A 22206-nucleotide genomic window follows, 5' to 3' on the forward strand; every position below is an offset into this window, starting at 1 on the left:
TAGATTATGGGACAGAAATATAAGAAATATAAAAATATCCATAAATGTTGTGTTTAATGAACATATAGGTTCAATAATTGGAAAAGACAAAAGTATGGATGCAAAAGTTGTTTAGTGGGGAAAAAAAATGAAGATTTATAAAATAATCAAGATAAAAGCATTTCAAGCCTGAAGGATAATGATTTAGAAGCTGATAATGCAAATGAAAATAAAAATGGAAAACATGATGCTGAATGGAAGAATGGCATATTTAGGAGTAGATAATTACTAGCAAAATACAGAGATTTTGTAATGTCATACCATGGAGCAGTATCAGGAGAAGCTAATGAAAAATGATTGAGATAGTCGTTTTAAAGATGGACTTTAAATTCTAAGACTAGTTAATTCCTTTTTCTTGTTGAAAACCTCTTGTAGCTTTGAAGAAACATATAGTCCTGTTGTAAGCTATGCCTCATTAAGAAAATTATTTGCAGTAGTGGCTAAGAACAAGCTTGAAATGACGCAATTTCATATAAAAAGTACTTTTACGATGGAGAGACAAAAGATATTTGTTTGGAAGTTCCATAAGGCTTTAATTATGGAAATAAGCACAAATTGCACATATACGTATTATAGAACAAGCTCCTTTCAGCTGGAATTGCTTCACAAACTTTATTAACAGAAAAGGTTTCATTCAAACTAAATGTGTTTGATGTATGTTTTAAACAAATTATTTCTTGATGATTTTAGTATGATGATGGTATTTTGATTGGTAAAGACAGAAAACAAATGAAGAAATTTTTAGGAGCAATATCAAATGAATTTGAGGTAAAAGTAGGCAAGTATTCAGATAAAATTTAGGGAATGGAAGCAGAAAGAAATATTAAAAGGAATAACACCAAAACAATCAAGATATTCACTAGATGTTCTCAAGAAATAAGAAATGTCTGAATGTAAAGAAACCAATACTGCAATAGGATTAGAATCTCAACAAGGTCTAATAATAAAGATAAAATTAATTTCCTTTATAGAGAAGCAACTGATAACCTTTTATATCTGTCTAACAAAACTCATCCATATTTAGATCTTGTTACTAATCTTGAAAGTAGACACGTAGAAAATCCAAGCATGAAAGAAGTTGAAAATGTAAAAAGGACTTCTGATAAATACTGTAAATTTGGGTTTCCATTATAAATGTTTGGTGAGCAGCTCTACTTCGAATGAAAAATTAGAAGTTTTCTGTGATGCTGATTATGCAGGTGATAAAAAAAGTGTTTTGAAGCACTAATGGATATGTGATTTTATATAAAGGAAGTCCTGTAAATGGGAGTACGAAAAACAATCAACCAATAATTGCTTTGTCAATTGCAAAAGCCGAGAGTACACAGAAGCAGCATACTGTATTAAAGAACATTTATATTTAATTTTTTTGGAAGAAATAATTAGTAGGACTTTTATAACTAATTTAGTTATTGATAATCAAAGTACAGTAAAATTGATTAAGAATGGAATTTTTGGTAGGAGAACAAATGAAAATTGAAGTTAGGTATTAATTTTTGTCAGGAAAAATTAAAGAAGTTAATAATATTAATTTAGTTTTTGTAATTTCCAACAATAACATAGCAGAAATGTCTATGAAAACATTAATTTAAATTTAATAAGTTTAAGACTTATTTAGTACATTATAAATTTTACTAAATTAAGTAGTAAATATTTTTTGATAAGAAGTGGTAAACTAAGTTCAATATTAATGGTTAATTCAGTTTGATTTTTGAATTCAGTAAGTGAAATAAAATTTAAAGGAAAGTGTTGAGGGGTAATTTTTATTTAATTATGTATGTAAAATTAAGTGGCTAAATGTTATTACAATATGAAGGGCAACAGAGAAAAATATTCATGTATTTTCTCATGTAATGAAAGTGTTTTTGGTTCTGTGTGATGTGATAGGATGTGACTGCAAATAAAGATATAAAACTAAATATGCCATTTGTGTAACAATATTTTCGGAACTAATCTTATATACGCTCTCACTTGGCGACAAATTTCTTGCCAAATATTTTTGGCGAGAAACTCCACAATGCCATATTACTATCTAAATTTTTTGTCTACATTTTGAACTTTAAGCCTAAAATGTCTCCAAAAACGCGGTTACAAGAATCCATGTACACAGCGATATGTTTTAACTTCAAAAAAATCTACAAATTGCACAATCTAGGCAATGAAGGAATCTGTGAACTATGCACATCTCACTTTAATAAATCAACATAACAACAATAAATTTCAAAGAATACTGTACACAGTATTCTGTTTAAACTTAAAAAAACAACTGAGAATTGCACAATCTAGGCATTGTGCACAAATCAACAAAATTTACTAAAATAACTAAAGTAAATTACAAACAATTCAAAAAGCAACAATAACAATGTAAATTCACAGTAAAAAAAGAATGAACATCTTCTTCTTCTTCAATGGCCTGACAGCCCAGAATGGGACTTCCTCAGAATCGAATTCCAAGCTCTTCTATCCCTGGCCATGGACATCCACTTGGTTATTTTTAAAACTCTTTAAGTCTATTTCCAAACAGTCAATCCACCTAAGTTTATGTCTCCCTCTTTTTTGGATGCCGAATGGTCTGGCCAAGAAGATCTTTTCAGTTACTCGATTTTCATCCATTCTGCACAGGTGTCCTGCCCATTTAATTCTCTGAATCCTTATATATTTTACTATATCTATTTCTTTAAAGGATTTATAGAGTCCAGAATTAGTTCTTGTCCTCCAGATATTGTTACATTTTGTGCCACCAAAAATACTTCTCAAATTTTTTTTTCAAAGACAGAAATGATACTTTTAGCTTTTCTGTCATTGCCCAGGTCTCAGCAGATTATGTAAGAATGGGTCTGATTAAGCTTTTGTAAATTAAGATCTTCATTTTTCTGCTAGTGAAGTTAGACTTCAAGTATTTTTTGAGACTGAAAAAAAAACTGTGACTGCATCTGTGACTTTGCTACGGATCTCAGGCATTAAATCATTGAGATTATTAATTTATGATCTCAGGCATTAAATCATTGAGATTATTAACTTCTGATCCTAAATATTTAAACTTGCTAATAGTTTCAAATTTGTAATTCCCAATTTCAAAATAGGGGCTGCTGTTATTACCACATGGTATGTATTTAGTTTTGTTTTGGTTGATTGCTAGGTGCATTTTGCTGGCTGCAGCCTGTAGAGATGTAAAAGGCCTCTCTAAGTGACTCGGGTGCGACTATGTCAATATCATCAGCAAGTGCAAAAATCTGAACAGACTTGTTAAAGATAGTTCCATGAGTATTAATGTTGGAGTCTTTTATGATTTTTTGGAGGGCAAGGTTAAAAAGCAAGCAGGCCAGTGCATCACCCTGTCTGAGCCCATTTGAAACAACAATGGGCTCAGAAAGATTATATTGGATTTTAACCTAAGTTTTGTCTCAGTAAGAGTAATGGAGACCAAATTTATAAGTTTTTCAGGTATTGCAAATTCTCTTATGGCTTCAATTAAATATTCTCTATTTACTGAATCGTAGGCAGTCTTAAAATCGACAAAAAGGTGGTGCGTTGTAATGCCATATTCATTAGTTTTTTCGAAAATTTGCCTCATGTTAAGGATTTGTTCTGCTGTAGGTCTTCCTTTGCGGAAATCACATTGGTAATCACCTACAATATTTTCCGTATATGTTACTAGTCTACTAAAAAGTATATTGAAAATAGTTTGTAGAAAACACAAAGGAGACTGATTCCCTTGTAGTTGGTACATTTCAAAATTTCTCCTTTTTTGTGTAAAGGGCAGATGATGCTCAGTTTCCCATCTTCGGGTAAAACTTCTTGGTTCCAAACTGATTCGATGAGGTGGTGTTTCCTCAATGTTTTGACCTGCAGCACTTAATAATAAGTTCTGAAGTAATTGAGAGTCAGAGCCTGGGGCCTTGTTATTTTTGAGGTTTTTAATTCCTTATCTAACTTCTGCCAAAGATGGTGGCAGGATACTATCGGTGTTTACAGTGGGTAGGTTGAAGACCCATCTCGTGTATGGTCATTCAACAAATTACTAAAGTGCTCATTCCACCCGTGGAGTGCTTCTTTTCTATCATTTAGGATGATGATGTTTTTGTCTCTACAGGCAGTAAGTAGTTCTAGGCTTAAAATCTTTGTGGCCAAGATTAATTTCAGGATAGAAAGCACGGCTGGATCCCTTCAGATATTCAACATCCTTAAACAGGTCGTTGTGAAAAAGTCTTTTCTTAAGCCAATCATGTAACATGTAAAAATAACAGCACCAATTACTTGCCCTAGCATTGTATTAAGAAACTAATATATGAATATGTGTATGTATTATGCGCCTATTGTATATGTACCCAATGACAATTATACACCCTATAATTGCGTATAAATGCATTATTTTTAAAATACTATAAAATTAATTGCATCAATTATCCTCAACGGCACTCTACAATGTACCATCTGCTCATGTATATAAATGTGCCATGTACCTATTGATTATGAAATCGAATGATATAAGCATTGTAAATAGGTATAGCATTGTAAATAAGAAAACAGTATAGCATTGTAAATAGGAAGCTGTACCCATGCACCCGCATACATTTCTACGTAACGTGACACAGTAACGCAAAACATCAACGTAGTGTCCTATTATGAAATTAAATAAGCACCTATTACTAGTTATAAGATTATTTTATGGACCTAGAGTTTCAGTATATGAAGTAAGTACGAAATGTTTATGTCACCAATGACTATTGTGTACCAAAATATAAGCGTATACACGCTTTTGTCTATATGTAATTGTGTATGTCCTTGTTTATATGTAATTGTACCCATGTATCTACTAGTGTTATCACATATCTTGGCACTGTATAGTTAATATACATCTATTACGCATGGATAATCATGTACCTAATGTGTCTGTATATATGTATATGAATTTATGTTCTGTATATATGATAATGTAACTATGCATCTGCACATTTTATCCTGTAACACGGCACCGTATCGCAAAGAACTAACTAGAGCCCCACTCTAAAATTAATTGCACCAAAGACACTGTACTACACAGTACTAATCTAGGGTCTAACTTTTAATTCACTGTACTAATTACTTATTCCAGCATAACATTGCGCACCTAATATTTCAGTATGTACATGTCTTCTGTAATCTAATGATAATGCTTCAAAGGGTCATAGTGTACTCAACATATGAGTACACACGTTATGTATATATGCTATCGTATCCATGCTTTTGCATACACGTTGTAACATGGCAATGTATTATCCAGTGTCTAACATTAATTAGCTTTAACGCCACTGTATGAAGTACCAAATTTGTATGTATGTTTATATATTAGTATATTAGCACAATGAACACGTATGATTATCTAGATAAAGGTGGACGTGGCGCTATACCAATTAACCGTATTGGTAGAGGGGTGGTGCCCACGTCCTCCGTCGCATGTCGCATGTCTTAAGCCAATGGATCTTCTTCTGTTTTCTAGATTTCTTATATTCCTTAACAGAGAGTCTTGAATGCCGCTTTTGGACTATATTTTTATAAGCAGCTCTTTTTGCCTCTGTTTCAAGGAAGCATTCATTATCAAACCAATCCCTTGGTTTGGGTTTTTCCATATATCCCAGTGTGTTGTCAGCTGAGCATATGATTGAATCTTCGAGCAAACTACGCTCATTTTCTAGTTTCCAGTTCGGCCATGTTTTTAGATTTTAGTTCTCCCCTGAGTGAGGACTGGAAATTTCGTTCAATTGCCTCATTTTTCAAATTTTCACAATCAAACTTTTTTTGAAATTATCATGTTGTGTTCAGCAGCAAAAAGTACTAGTCGTTGTCCATTGTCATTAGTACTATCATGTAATCCATGCTTTCCAATTGTTGGTCTAAATTCATTCTCTTTACCCAATGTAGCATTCATATCTCCCATAACAATTTTAAAGTCATGCTTGGGACAATATCTCTATAACATATAAAGTTCCTCATAAAAAAATTCCTTCTCTTCCTTGTCCTCTGTAGGTGCATTTCCATTGATAATACTATAATTAAAAAAACTTTCCCCTTAGCTGAATTTTGTAAAGTCCGGGTGATTTAGGAACAAAATCAATCATTAAGTGTTTTAAACTTTTGTTCAATAAGAAACCAGTACCAAAAACATTTTTTTTTTCACATCACAGCTATAGTAAACCATGTAGTTTCTTTTCTCAATGGTACCTTCCCCAAGCCATCGCATTTCCTGAATGGCAAGTAGATCCATATTATATTTGTCAAATTCTTCTATAAGGAATTGCAGTCCTCTACTGTAGTACAGCGTTTGGACATTCCAGGTTCCAAAACGAAAAGTCCTTAGGCCATTTCCAAGTTGTTATCCAGTAGAAGCAGTCCGGCTAATTCTATCTTTGGATTTCTTAACAGTAAGATTTTTTACAGGGGTAGTAAACAATGAACATAACATTCTTCAAAATAAAAGCAATAAAATGCACTTACCATAATACATTCGGGAATAAAATTTTGCCAGTCACACAACATCTGTGAACAAAAGTGTCATGATTTTGGTATATCACATGCCTTTCTGCGATTCAAAATTTCGAAAACGATAAAAACTTCCTCCAAAGTTAACTTACTACACGAAAACCACAATCCAAATCTTAAAACTCCACTGACAGCCACATACTTTACCAGCAACCATTTGACTGCACGTCCGAGTTCTCATATCAGCTCCACATTTCGGACATGCCAAACTCCGTTTTAAAAGTCCTGACTCCCACAGAAATTTAAAAGGAAAAAAAAAAAAAAAAAAAACACTTCGATCCACATAAACACACCCATGAACAAAAGACTCATTAACAACTAAAACATCGTACCTTTTAATACTAAATTTACTTTGCACACAATCTAAAATGTGTGACTGAAATCTTGCCACCACGTCTCTCATTGCAACATAGGCCATTTCAAAACACTCATGACATGAACCAACGAGCAATTTAACCACTGCAGCAAAAGAGTTAAGTTTCAACATCAAAAAGGTTCCCATACAAACAACATTGTCCCCAGAACCATCCCACAGCATGCAATCGCACCAAAAAACCAGCACAGAGCACATATTGTCACATTTGGTGGTCTTAGGGCATATATAAGAGTAGAGTCAAATTTTCAAGGGTTCCCAGACATGTGGATACAAAATGGAATGAGTTGGAGGACACAAGAGCAAAATCTGCAGGTTATTTGTTGAATCGTCTCGTCCTTTTTAGTAACATCAGCAGGATCATTAAGTAGAAAGTCAATGATCAAATGGCAGCAACTGTGGGGTGTTCAGGTAGATAATGAGTTTAGAAAATGCCAAACCCAGACTGGAGTGTTAGGAGGCTGCTAGGAACTGGAAGGAGGAAGTCTTGTTAACTTTAAGATCGGTCACTCTCAAATTATTCACAGTTACCTACTAAAAGCAAAAAGTGAACCTGTTTGGCCCAATTGTAATGCTGTTATATCAGTGTGTCCTTTTTTTTTTTTTTTTTTTTAACAGAGTGTCTGTATTTTAGAGACTTCAACTGAAGCATTCTGTTGAGAATTATTTGCCTTTTGACCATATAACCGGGAAAGAGGTCAAACCAATTTCTTTCAGTACATGAAGGAGACACACATGTCTTTGTTATTTAATTTGCTTTAATTTTAAAGTTGTGTCTTTATAGTTTAATGTTGTGTATTTTAATGTGTCTCATGTTTTTGATTTTGCTCCTGCATCAGAAAACATTCTCTACTTGTTTCATCTCAGCATACTTGCATATTGTTTTATCTCAGCATTAATCATTCTATTTTTTCATTGCCTTTATAAGTTCACTTTATTTTATGTTTGTGTTTGCTGCTTGCTTGTTTATGCATGTAACATGTGTATGGCACATTTAGGTTATGCAATAGAAAATCTACTACCATCACCACCACTAATCTCGCTACTGCTTTTCTATATTTAATGAAGAGAATAATTACATTGTTTGCAAATTATATAAGTTATAAAATAGGTAAATAAAATAATTTTCTAAATCATCAGTTCTTCGCACAGCCATATTAAATGCATTAGAAAGTATGAAAATGTCTTAATGTAGAAGTAAACAAATATTGATTAAAATTAAATTATTTTTCAGAATGGTGTTACACCTCTTCATGTTGCTGCTCATTATGATCATGTGAATGTTGCACTCTTGTTATTAGAAAAGGGTGCTGCACCACATGCAATGGCCAAAAATGGTTATACACCTCTTCACATTGCTGCCAAGAAAAATCAGATGGATATTGCAAGTACTCTTCTAGAATATGGTGCAAAAACTAATTCAGAGTCTAAGGTAATTTTTTAAATATTTTTAACTAGATAATTTTATTTTCTAAGTTATCAAAGATTTAATGGCACTTTCTGGCATTTGCACACTCCCGTTTAAAAGTTTCATCAGCTGTTGATGACTAACATTTTGCCAAGTGAAGACATTAAAGACAAGGGCCACTTTAAAAAATAACAGCACACTAAGAACTACAAAAAACAGCAACCAGATTAAAAGTTCAAAATGCAAGAAACATCCATAATAAATTACTTACTTTTTTCCCTAGGCAAAGTACATGTTGTTTTTCTATGTGCACAACAGTTTGTGTTCACAGGGGGGGGGAGGGAATCAGAGAATTGCACAAACTCGGAACTGCTGCACAAATGTTGATCCTCGAAATTCAATTGTTTATGAACTACAACTTCATGGACTGTGAATTTTTGTATACTCTAGTAATGAGCAAAATGACTTGTTTTTGAGAAAATGTGAAACTTTCTTTTTCATAAACCAGTAAAAAGTCTAATTTTATGTCAAAATATCTATGTTTGAATAAGGCTATATGTAAATCTAATAAATATCTTAAGTTGAACTTTTGAGGCATGAAAAACACAAGTTGGTCAATTGGCCCAGTGAAATTGGAGATATAAACTGTTCCATTACGTTTTGTGTAGAGTGTACATTATTTAATGTGTCTAATGCTATGGCTCTTCAAATATCAACTGCATTTTTTAATATTAAAGAACTGAGCTGATGTAATTTGTCTTAGTGATTCAGCAGTTGATGTTCTCATCTAAAGTTTCAGATATGCATTCAAGCTGCTGAACTTAGCAAAGCATTGAATACAGTACAAAGTCTTTAATCTGGACGTCCATAATCAGGAATGATCTATAATCCGGATCTCAAAGCTACAAACACATGCGCGTAATACCTTTACGCATGTGCGTTTAATGTCTAACAGATGGTATAAGCTAGGCTAAAATTATCTAATTATCTATTTCAGTTAATGTTTCAGATTGCGTTGTTCCTTAACCTTTAAATTGATCCGGCTTATTATTTTTTGAAGACTGTTAGAGCAATTTTATAAAAAGTAAGCTTGAACTTTCGATTATGTCAAAAAGAGTTTCCGATTCTGGAGCTGTCAAAGGATCTAAAAAGTGAAAGCATGTTTCCGTGTCCATCAAACAAAAAGTGGAATTGCAGCAAAAAATGGATAAATGCATGAAGAAAGTGACAGAGAGGTTAGTGAAAACAAAAAAAATTTCGATTGACAAGTTAGTCGGTATTCTCGGCACAGCAATTACAGGACTTGAACAGCAGAACTTTGTAACTGAACAAGAAATTATGTCTGTTTATAGAATTAAAGAGAAAGTATTAGCACATAAAACGAAGCAACTTAAACAACTTACATTGAAAGAAATGTTTAATAAAGTAAACAAATAAATAATAAGTTTTTTTTTTTTTTGTAAATTTTGTTACCTTTTAGATCATAATTGCTCTTTATTTCATAAATGACGGTTTCATATTTTTAATTTTAAGATAAAGATTTAGATTTAAATTTAGATTTAAATTGATGATCTATAATCCGGAAGAACCTCTAATCCGGAATCGCCGAAGTCCCGAGGAGTCTGGACTAGACTTTGTACTGTATTAGGAATGTGAAATAATACACTAAGTTAATATATGGCGAGATATTGTTTATATCTTGCTCTAATGAATTTATTTTATGTAGAATAAATATAGATTAATAATAAAATAAGTAGTAAGATAAAAAAATATATAAATCAAAGTTATAGTATAAACTAACCTCTAATTCACTCTCGCTCTCTCTGTTATAAAAATCATATAAACTTCTCTGGATTATGTCATTTCTATATCATTTCATTTTGCATGGCCTGCACAGTGCTGATGATGTAATAATTGGGAACTGAAACTTTTAACTCAAACCAAAACCTTCCTCTTCATTTGCTTTCATTTTAGTTAACTACAGACTTTAGTTTCTGTCTTTGCAGTGCTTGTATGCTATTTTCTTGTGCTAGTTTCCTATTGCAATAATATCAAAACTAAATTTTCTTGAATGGGCGCGACTAGAGTGCCAAAAGAACTGTGGCCACAAATGTCAATTACAAATAAAAATGGAATTAAAACTGCCTCAACTGCCAAGGTTTTTAGATAATACGAAGTCTATGTCAGAATTCTTCCTCTTCAATATGGATCTACTATCTATAATATCTAGGTATTGCGCATCGACGCTGCTCCATCTTTTCCTTGCTATTATTACATAAGTACATAGTCTGTATGAGGTGTGACATGCACACACTCATACACACACAAATAAATAAATAAAAAAGAGATAATTCCAATAAATCAGTGTACTTACAGAATTAGTTCTTTGTGATGTTATTACCTTCAAACCTTCAGCATTCACACACTTCTGCATTTGGTGCTGTCATTGCTGGTAACATTTTCAGAATGAGAAGGTACATCAGCGGATTCTCCGTTTTTCCCTGGACATCTTCAACTGAGGCAAAATAGGTTCCTTTTATGCAAAATTTAGGGAATAAAAAAAGTCACTTGGAGCCAAATCTGGTGAATATGGTGGATGCTGCCTCACAGTGAAGTTTTTGCTGGTCAGAAACTGTTTGACAGATAGGGCTTTGTGAGCAGGTGCATTATCCTGGGGGAATAACCATCCATCAGTGGCCATTTTTTCTTAATTTTTTCACAAAGTCAGTACTTGAGTGTAGTAGTGTTGAGTAACAGTCTGACCACTGGGAACACTCTCAATCATTAGAATCCTCTTCATGTTGGAGAAGACCATCAACATTATCTTGAATTTTGATTTTGTTGCTTCCCTCCAAAAAACCATTTATGCCATTCAACCACACATGCCTGAGACAAAGTTTCATCTCCACAAACCTTGATTAACATTTGAAATGTTCCTGTGGCTCTTTTCTGAAGTTTCACGATAAACGTGATATTTATTCACTGTTTAGTTTTTAAATTAGACATTCTTCTAGCAGAATGAAGTTGCACGTGTTCACTCATACAGTACTCCCAACTGGTCATATACCTTTAAGTCTAAAGTGACAACATGGATAGGATTATGTCACCAAAACAGTTGTTGCCAACTCCAATCTTTTTTCAAGTTATGCACTTAGTCTCTTTTTTTTATTTATCATATTATAATAATTAAAATTTTCACTTTAAAGTAAAAGTTGAAAAAATTTTAGATGACTTTTGTTAGTTTCATACTCTCAGGTTCGGTAAAATTTCTGAAAAATGCACTTTTGTAATTTTACATTAAAATATTTGTATATTTTTAAAATTCTGTATAAATAAATTTCTAGTAAAGTCATTATATAACGTAATGAGCTGCATTCAAATTTTTCTTCCTTTAGGCTGGTTTTACTCCTCTTCATCTGTCATCTCAAGAAGGACATGCAGATATGTCACTACTTCTGATTGATCACAAAGCTGATGTTAATCACAAAGCTAATGTAATATATACTTTTGTTTATGTTTAAAAATACGGTTATTTTATTAACATCAATAGCAGTATCATTTATGTTACTACCAATGAACTCACTTATATGTGTACTTATGTGTAAAGAAAGCAAGTGCAAATGTGCTTTATTTACAACTGAATGACAGCGCAGATTTATGTTTTCAGTAATACTTAAATGTCAGAATTTTGATTAAACATAGGCCAACTATGTAGTAAACAAACAAGACAGATGATAGGAAAATTAACATTAGGAAATCAAAAATTTAAAATACTAAGTATCTTTTTCAATACATTTTAGGATTATAAGGTATGTTTTTGTATATTTGTCTTATATCTCAAAAAGATGCTTTTCATGACATTAACAAATGAACTATATACAATTCAAACATAGTCATGAAAGGCAGGAAATTTATTAACTCAGTCGTGAAGAATATTATTACAGGTATTTTTAGAAACAAAAAGCAGAATTAATTTGATATGCTTATAATCCCAAGATAAAAGATTGAGTCAAAAAGACTTAAAAATTCTCACTGATTCTAAACTGGCTCTTCTGACATATTCCTTAAATGGGCTATTGACTTTTAGATTTAAGGAGATTTAACAAAACTGATTATTTTGTTGACATTTGTTGTCAAATTCTACCAAGCCATAAATCTGATAATTTTAAATGTAATAGAGCAATTACTAATTTTTGCTGGGTGCAAAATATAAATTTCTATTTGTCATAAAACAACATTAAACTGTAATGAAATATATATCTTATAAATATTACAATGTGTTTATTTTTTGTTATTTTACAACTGTATGCAATTCCTTTTTATAAATAGTAGTTCATAATATATGTAGTAGGAAAACAATTGAATGTTTAACTTTGATGCGATAGAATCGTAAACTGAAAAAAGTAAATTGCATGGAATTGAAATTGTCAAGGGATAATACAGCTATAACTATTTTCTTAATTTTACTCTCTGTTGCTTTCTTCCAGAATGGTCTTACTCCACTTCATCTTTGTGCACAAGATGACAGAGTAAATGTGGCAACTGTACTTGTCAAACATGGTGCTGAAATTGGACCACAAACGAAAGCAGGCTATACTCCTTTGCATGTAGCTTCTCATTTTGGACAAATAAATATGGTTCGGTTTTTACTCCAGCATGATGCTAATGTGCATACAACAACATCAGTAAGTACATTATGAATTACTTTATGTACATGTTTGTCTGTCATACAAATAAAGTTAAGGAATAATAATGCAGTAATGCAGTTTCAAGGAGTCATTGAGACTTTTTTGCTATACTTTGCTGTGTTGAGTCACTCCCACAGCACATAACAGAAATGTGTAATTTCATATTTCGAATTATATTGCACCAGCTGCATTTAGTCAAATCAAAGATATCTTATAGTCTCAAATAATCAGTTCTTAGAAGCTGGTGATATACCTGGAGACACTGGAATATGTTCAAATATGCTGTAATGTACCATACATGAAAGAGGATGTTTAATTATATAGCAAGTTTATTGTGAAAATAGGGTTTTTTTTTTTTTTTTTTTTTTTTTTTTTTTTTTTTTTTTTTTTTTTTTTTAAGCTGGATATTTTGAAATGCCAATTGTGTTCTTTCTGTGAAAATAAACCCAATTTTTCAGTTGCTGTTAGAATCTTTTAACATCTGCATTACTTTGTAATATTGGAGGAATGTTTTTTAATACCTTGCAGATTTATTTCCTTTTTTCAAACTGATTTAATACTTATTGTTGTACAATCTTACAATTAGCTAATCTATGTAAAGAAATTTTATTTTATGAATAAGAACATTGTACAGAAATTTACTATTAGAGATTGATTATGAAGATAGCTACTCTAGGCATTAAATTTAATAGAGTGACAAATGAGTCAAACATTAATTTAAATAAGCTGTTTTCATACTACTAAAATTGTATTAAAGGCATGACAGAGGCCTTCTGCCAGGGCATGAAAGTATGTTTGTCCAACATTGATTTATCATACTGAAATACCAACCCTGTTGATGAAGCACCTTTGTGTGGAGTACAACTTGTACTCCTATATGGTACAGCCTTATATTAATATGTTAGTCTGTTTTGATTTAAATAATGTCCATTTCATTTGGTTGTAATAAAGTTTTCTGCCAAAAATATTCCTTATGAAGTTATGAAAAAAACATGAAAGCAGTACCTTTAGTGCGGGTATTAATCACCACCAGATCTATGATTCTCTACCAATGTTTTAGTAGTTTTTCAAAGCCTTCAGCCCAGAAACTTGCTGAGCGTGAGTCAAAAAACAGATAAACCTCATTTGGGATCTCCTGCACAAAATATAGGATAGCACTAACAAGATGTAGTTGCAGGTGTGGAAGAAAAGGGGAAGATCAAAGGAGGGATGTTGGGGGTATATGGTGGGTGTGGCAGAAAATCCCATTCAAGTCCAGACAGAGTCCATCCGGTGAATGCAGACACATGTGGTCTTGCATTGTCTTGACGGTACAATACCTTTTTGCGCAGAACTCAGTTCAACATTTTTCCTCAATAGCAGTGTCAACATGGGCTGTATGCCTTACTGTTGAGTGTTTTATTTTTTCCAGATACACTTTGCGGATAATACCATTGCAATCCCATCAAATACAAAGCATGATCTTTTTGTTAGTCAAATTGCACTCGGCAACGCTGCCAATGAGCTCACCAGGCACAGACCAACCCTCTTTTCGGCCTGTGTTGTTAAAGTAAATCCACTTTTCATCACAAGTGATGATCCAGTCCAGAATTTTGTCTTAGCACTGATATTTGAGCAGATTAGTTCAGTTTCGAAGACGTCTGTCTACTGCTTGAGTCAGCTTATGTGGCACCTAGCGGTTGAACTTTTGCGTCAAGTTTATGCAATGCATATCGCAACTAATGGACATAAAACTAACGTCTAACTCTTTGGCAAGCTCTTGAGTGGTTGCATATCGATCTTCTTCCACAAGTTTTTGCAGTCAGGCTCCTTCAACAACAATAAACCACCCAGTGTGCTCCGCTTCTTGAATGTCATAGTCCTTGTTTTTGAAATTTTGGTATCAAACCTTCACAGTGTATATGATGCAACATTGATACCTAAAACTGTACACATGACTTCTGTAGCTACTTTTTTTGCAGCAGAACTGGAAGTAAATGATAGTTCTAATCTGGTAGTGTGATAGTTCCATTTCAGACACCTGGAACTGAATGATGATAATATTTTTTTTCCAGTTTCACAACACAGTGTTCCAAAGGAAGTCTCTTTCTTTCAAATGCCAAATATCATTTGACAAAATATGTTTAAACATGCCAACACAAACTGTTTGCGCAGACAATATTTGCTGTGGCAGGAAACTTATGTAAAAACCTGATATATCAAAACTTCATTAAAACCCAATATATCAAAACGTTAATATAAATTTTGAATCTAATATGTCTTTGAATTTTTAACAGCATGGTTATACACCTCTTCATCAAGCTGCCCAACAAGGCCACACGCTTGTTGTCAATCTTCTTCTTGAAAATCAAGCATCTCCAAATGTTACTACAATGGTAAAGATTTTAAATATTTATTGCTATTCTTTTCTTGAAAATTTTAAAAAAAAATGTTTTGTCGTACCTTATTAGGTTGTATTATAAGACTTTCATGGCCTATTTATGTATTCAATAACTTTCTCTTTTTAATCAGTAAGGCAAGGATTTGATAGTATTACTTATTACAAATTTTATTGCTTCTGTTTATTAATAAGTATTGCGAAATATCTGAATATTTTTAATGGATTTTAACAATATAACAAATTATCAAAAGAGAGAAGACTTATGAGACTATACTTATGTAATAAAAACTTTTATTACTTTTATTATCAAATTATCTACGTGGCTAAGAAATTATGTTCCACTGTAACTCTGATAAGTTAGATTTAAATCTTTTTTGTACAATTTTCAGTGATCTACATGTTGAATGAAACTGGGTTCATGCTAAACATGCTTAAAAATCATTAGTTCAGTATGTGCACAGCACAAAAGTATATGTGTGCACATGGGTTTATGCTAAACATACTTAAAAATAATTAGTTCAGTATGTGCACAGCACAAAAGTATATATGTGCACATATATATATATATATATAATAGTTTATTATAAAAAAAAGGATTTTTTCCTATATCATCTCCAAGGAACAGAAATTTAATTAAATTAAATCGAATGAGGTTCAAGGTTCAGACTTGGTGTGTGAAGGTGCAGTTGCCCCTTGCTCCCTATTTTTTGACTTCGCTGATTTTTTTGCGTTTTAGTCTATGTGTTATATGTTTGATCATATAGCCTTGCTCAGTAAAAGTAGGCGGCCAGTGTAACTGTGATTCAAAATCTGGTTATGACCATGTGCAGTGCTGATAATGACCATGTGTTTCTTAGACACCTTTGCCGGCGCTTTATTTTTCTTCTTTTTTCCCCTTTCTAGTAATTTTGTTCTTCTAATGAGGAGGGACCTTTAGCAGCCCTCGAAATCGATTGAGTGTTTTAATATATGTACTCTAAATACAAGGTTGTTATTGTGATTTTGATTATCACATTGGCATGTTTCTCTTCTATTCTATGAAATCAATGTTAGAAGTCTGAGGAACTTGTTGTGTGCATCATGGCAGCAGATGGGGAAGTCCGGGACATGTCTGGTATTTTCCAGAACATCAGATCTTCCATGTAACGGAGATGTGAAACCTGTATGAGGGTCTGGTGTTGTAATTTTGAACACCTTTTTTTATGGCGATCGTTGTCTATTTTTGTTCTTATGTCTTGATTTCTGCTAAGCATAATAAACATGTTTCCTCACCCTGCTCATGTTCTTCCTTTCTTGTGTTTTGTGTTGTTACTACCATGCCAGGAAACCTTTTCGACCATGCTTTGCTATATGATTTTCCATTGCCTTGGTGTACTCTCTCTTCTGAAAGTTTGTAACGGATTTGCTGAAACATCCTGTAGGTATATGTTAAATTTTGAGTACACTATATTATGTACATATATAACTGTTAATGGTACATAATATATATATACTTAATTAATATTTAGAATATTATATGTAGTAATATTTTTCTTTGTTAATTTTATAATATTAAATATTGTCCTTTTGTAATATCTTAAATTTCAGTTATTTGCATAGATAATAAAAAATGCATTATTTTAATGTTAAGAGCCCAATTCAATGATTTTTGTTTTTTTTATGAATGTGAAATTTTTTTTTGTGATATTGAGTACTTATTTTGTAATACTATTTTATTAGCAAGGACAAACACCTCTATCCATAGCTCAACGCTTAGGTTACATATCAGTAGTTGAAACTCTGAAGGTAGTAACTGAAACAACTGTCACAACTACTACAACGACTGTTACTGAAGAAAAATACAAGGTGGTTGCTCCAGAAACAATGCAAGAAACTTTTATGACTGATTCAGAAGATGAAGGAGGTAGATTTTGTATCTAATAAAATCAATTGCTTTTTTATATGCCAATTAAATGTTTTAAAACAAACCAAAAAGAAAAAAATAATTAGAATTTTTGGTAATACTTTTTAAAGCAGCATATGATGCATAATAATTTTTATTAAATTTTTACTGTTTATGTAGTTTGTGTGTTGTATGAAATTCTGAAGTAGATTAAATTTTGACATAGCAGCTTTTATCCACAAAGTAGGATTTTTAAGGAACTCTGTCTGTTTTTGATAATTTTTTTAAATATTTTCCATATTTCATGTTATGTTTGTTTAGTTCCTTTTAAATAATTTCAAATGTGCGTATGTTGAATTAAAATCAATATTCAATTTGGAACCATAGATATCTGTAAGTGTAGCAATTTTTTTTTTTTTTTTGGCTGTTGCTTACTACTTGTGTTAATTAATTAGATTCTAGTTTGCAAGCTTATGCTGCTGGATTTCATTAGTTTGTTTAATATTTGATTATGTAATTAGTTAGCATTTGCAATTTGTATACAGTCAAAAGTCATTAATTCAGACACCCATAATCTGGAATGATCTATAATCCGGACCTCAAAGCTACAAACTTTACATGCGCGTTTAATCTATAACGGATGGTATAAGCTAAGCTAAAATTATCTAATTCAGTTAATGTTGCAGATTGCGTTGTTCCTTAATCTTCGAATTAGATCCGGCTTATTATTTTTTGCAGACTGTTAGAACAATTTTATAAAAGTAAGCTTGAACTTTTGATTATATCAAATAGAATTTCCGATATATATTTGCTACTATGTAAAGGATCTTATGCGAAAGTATGTTTCGAAATCCGAAATCTGTTTATCAATTTCACGCTGCTCGGCGGGGGGAACGCCGCGGCATGCAATGAATTGGAAGTTGATCTGTCAACACTATCATTGTCTTCAGAGAAGATGTTTTTATTTTATTTGGCTTATAATTCCTTACTAAATGTAGTATTTCATCTCGATGTACTCCGTCTTTGATATGATTTAAAACAAGTTCCTCGTCATTATAATTCACTTCCCATAGTGAAGAAAGTGACAGAGGTTATTGAAAACGAAAAAATTTTGATTGACAAATTAGTCGGTATTCTCGACACAGCAATTATAGGACTTGAACAGCAGAACTTTGTAACTAAACAAGAAATTATGTCTGTTTAATAGAATTAAAGAGAAAGTATTATCACATGAAACGAAGCAACTTAAACAACTTACATTGAAAGAAATATGTAATAAAGTAAACAAATAAATAATAAGTTTTTTTTTTTTTTTGTGTAAATTTTGATACCCTTTAGATCATAATTGTTCTTTATTTCATAAATTACAGTTTCATATTTTTAATTTTGTAATTTCTGCATGCCATCTTACCAGATTTAAACTGATGATCTATAATCCGGAAAAATCGATAATCCGGAATCGCCGAAGTCCCGACGAGTCCGGATTAACGACTTTTGACTGTATTAGTATTTTAACAGGACTTCAAAAAATTAATATTCAGTACTCATGCAGTATAATATTGATTGCATATTAATAATTAATTTTGAACAATAGATGTCATTTTAAATGCATTCCATGGAAATTGCATCACAGAGTTTTATTTGTCATCACTCTCTGACAATTTTCTGCCACTTTTTACAAATGGAGTAGGTTCTGCTAATTTTTCAGAACATAAAATCACATTTTTTTTTATTCACCAACAAATTAAATTATTTTTAAATGCCCATAAATAGGTTAAAAAAGATTATTATAAAAAATCAAAGTACTTTTTCTTTTGTGAATTTTAGAAGAAAAGAAAATAATTTTTTTCCAGATTTATTTTTTATATTGGAAATTTGGTACTTTCTGATTATCCTCACACCCACTGGAAAACTGTAAAAAAGTACTGATAAGGCAATGCACCATTTTGACAAAAGGTATTTATGTGGCAGCCCATGAGGTTGCCAAAAAATATTTACTGTGATACTGCTGTGTTGTTTTGGGTATTTATTGCTGTGGCAATACTTCCCAGACATTCAAAGTAGAAAGTCCTAAGCAGTGTAAAAGCGTGAATTTTTTCCTCTGAGGGGAAGATATGATGAATACAAGAGAAGATGATGCCTCATGTTTGTATGCTCGAACGCTGATGGGAGCTGGTGAGAAGATATGCTGGTTGAGGAGCAGGGGGCGTGGCCTAGTCGGAGTTATCCAATCACCGTTGCTGTCTGGGAAGTAGTAAAGTCTAATTTCACTTTTTTATTTCTGTAATTGCTAAGTTCATTAGGCATATTGTCCATCAAAATAATCGGAAAATTATGGGTGGTATGAGGAAAATGATGTAAAAATCATAGCGTTAATTTCCAAATAAAAGCAGGTGAAAATTTTGTAATCGATTCTGCTGGCTGTTGCTCGCTGATGATTGGTCGAAATCCTATGGCGTCAATATTTCCGTTTTACTGAGAGGACTTAAAACATCGTGTATATAATCATGTTATTGTAAATTTAAAATAAGTATTAAGCTTGGGTGGTTAAATTTGAAGCATAGGGACGAATAAACAAATCTTTTAATCTGGGCAAAGGTTGTGGCAAAAGTTCATCACAACTTTTTGGAAGAAGTTTAAGTTATGTAAAAAGTCTTTCATGTATTCAATCTTGAGATCCCAGTGTAGATTTTCATTTCTAATGAAGTAAGGGGTGTTTGTAATAGTCCTTAGAAATTTATTTTGTAGAACTTATAACTTGTGGATGTCTCCTTTGTTTGCACTTGCCCGGGCCAGAGCAGCATAAGTTATAATTGGCCTAATGATGGCTGTGTATTGGCCTAATGATGGCTCTCTTGCGAGTGAGGCTGAGGCCTGAGTCTTTTGCGAGTAGAGGATACAGTCTTTTTATTATACCATACGCTTTTCCACACACATAACTTAGATGGTTAAACCAAGTAAAACTCCGGTTGAAGATAACACCGAGATATTTGGCCTTCGTTATGATGGGAACTGGCTTCCCAAGCATAGTGATTTTACAGCTAAGCTGATCTTTGGTCTTGTATTTCTGGATAACTAAAACTTGAGATTTCTCAGGATTTATCTTTACCTTCTATCTCTTGCACCATTCTTCTATTTCTGGAACTGCTTGCTGAAGTTTTTCTAAACTGTGATTGGGGCGTCTTGATTTGGCAACGATCGCAATATCATCCACGTAACATGCTAAGATGGTGTTTGTTTATTCTTTAAAGTTAGGAAAGTCGTTAGCGTAGATTGTATACAATAACGGCGAAAAAATACTGCCTTGTGGTATGCCTGCGTGGATGTAATGAGGCATTGAAATGTGGTCTCCTTGTTTTACTGAGAAAGTCCTGTCTTTAAGATAGGATATGAACATAAGAGTGATTTCCAGGGGAGATTCATGTGCACGAGCTTGTAGATTTAACCCTTATGCCAGACGCGGTCAAAGGCGAGCGCCACTATAGAGACATTAAGATTTTTTCCTGCAGATCAAAAATATTTATTTTGCAACCCAGGTATATATGTAGCATTCCCCCAGACAGTTTTCCACTACAGATATTTCTGTTAATGTGATTGAAGGTTAAAATCTTTCCTATGAGAATTTCAGTGTATTAATATAGCAGCAAAAAACATACTATAGTTTTCATCATCTTCAGGAAAATCTCTGACTTATCTTTCTGCATATATTGAGCTTAATGTGACTTGCTTAAAGCCATCATGTGCCTCTTTTTTCCTTTCCATTTTAGGATTTTGGTGCATGATACTGAAGTTCTTCATGATGATAATTTTGTGCAATTGTCTCATATTTTTAAAACAAAAGCTAATTACTGTGTACATGAAGAAAACAATGCGAGGGGGAAAAAACAAGGACCATGAAATGAGAAAAAGGAATGTAAAAAAAAAAAAAAGGGGGGGGGGGAATGCTTTTTGTTTGGATGCATCACTGAGATAGATATAAAGATACTCAAACCAATGTTTCTCACCAAAGTTTGCAGTGAGTTCAGGACTTTTTGGTTAGGGTGTGAATAAACAGAAAATATTGGAAATTTTAATGTTTAAAATGAGTATTTTCAAAAATTTCATTAGAAAATTGATTTAAGTTCCCATATTTGTTATGCAGTACAAAGTCTGATATCCAGATGTCTAATATCTGGAATGATCTAAAATCCGGACCTTAAAGTCACCACCAAAAAAATTTTTTTATGCTTTATGCATGTAAGAAAATATGTAGAGAATCCCAATTCTTAATTTCACTTCGCCGCTAAATAAAATATCTTGTTAATGAAGAAATTATCATTTTAGCATAAATTTGTGTGATCAATATAACTGTTATCTGCTTGACATACATCTTAAACTGAAGCATTCTACATATAAACATCATTGATGTTACAACTACAGTCAAATACCGAAAATCCGCCGACCTGAAATCTGTGTTGCCTCTCAAAATATAAACATTCAGTTTATAGGTTCTAGAAACCGCAACATTGAGTACGAAATATCGAAGAAAACATACTTACCGAATAATGACGTCATAATTACCGAATAATAGAGTTCATAACAGAAATACCAAATTATTGACATCATGATAAAAGTGTTTTCCCTCTAATCTGCATTGAGGTAAAAAAGCAGACGATTCACTCAACTCTTCTTTCAAGTTCACGATTCATGTTGTTGTATTTTCTGAGCTTTGTTATTTCATGAGATTATTTAGTGCTGCCTTTTTTTCTTATCCGGATATTTTGTGGGTAAATTAAAAATATTTTAAATTTCAGTCTTTTTAAATATGACAGATAAGAAACACACTCATGATTTTACTGCTTGCAACATTGAAAAATGTAAACACAGTGCATTGATGGTAAAGCAAAAAGTGCAAATTCTGCAACAGATGGAAGCAAG

At 32.4% G+C, this 22206-nt stretch overlaps 1 protein-coding gene across 20 annotated transcripts in view; it reads left to right on the forward strand.

The window, feature by feature from the left end:
* LOC118191434 (uncharacterized) overlaps positions 1 to 22206 on the forward strand; it is a 587182-nt gene that overhangs the window by 386789 nt on the left and 178187 nt on the right. For all 20 annotated transcript variants that reach the window (XM_085821953.1, XM_085821952.1, XM_085821944.1 and 17 more), the window contains 5 exons: positions 8166 to 8363; positions 11735 to 11833; positions 12827 to 13024; positions 15304 to 15402; positions 17127 to 17310. In XM_085821953.1, the coding sequence (XP_085678079.1) occupies positions 8166 to 8363; positions 11735 to 11833; positions 12827 to 13024; positions 15304 to 15402; positions 17127 to 17310 (778 nt within the window). The remainder of the gene's footprint in view (positions 1 to 8165; positions 8364 to 11734; positions 11834 to 12826; positions 13025 to 15303; positions 15403 to 17126; positions 17311 to 22206) is intronic.

The sequence above is a fragment of the Stegodyphus dumicola genome, chromosome 8 (assembly GCF_044657685.1).
Source record: "Stegodyphus dumicola isolate Sdum_Otavi_A_Nest chromosome 8, ASM4465768v1".
NCBI classification, from domain to species: Eukaryota; Metazoa; Arthropoda; class Arachnida; order Araneae; family Eresidae; genus Stegodyphus; species Stegodyphus dumicola.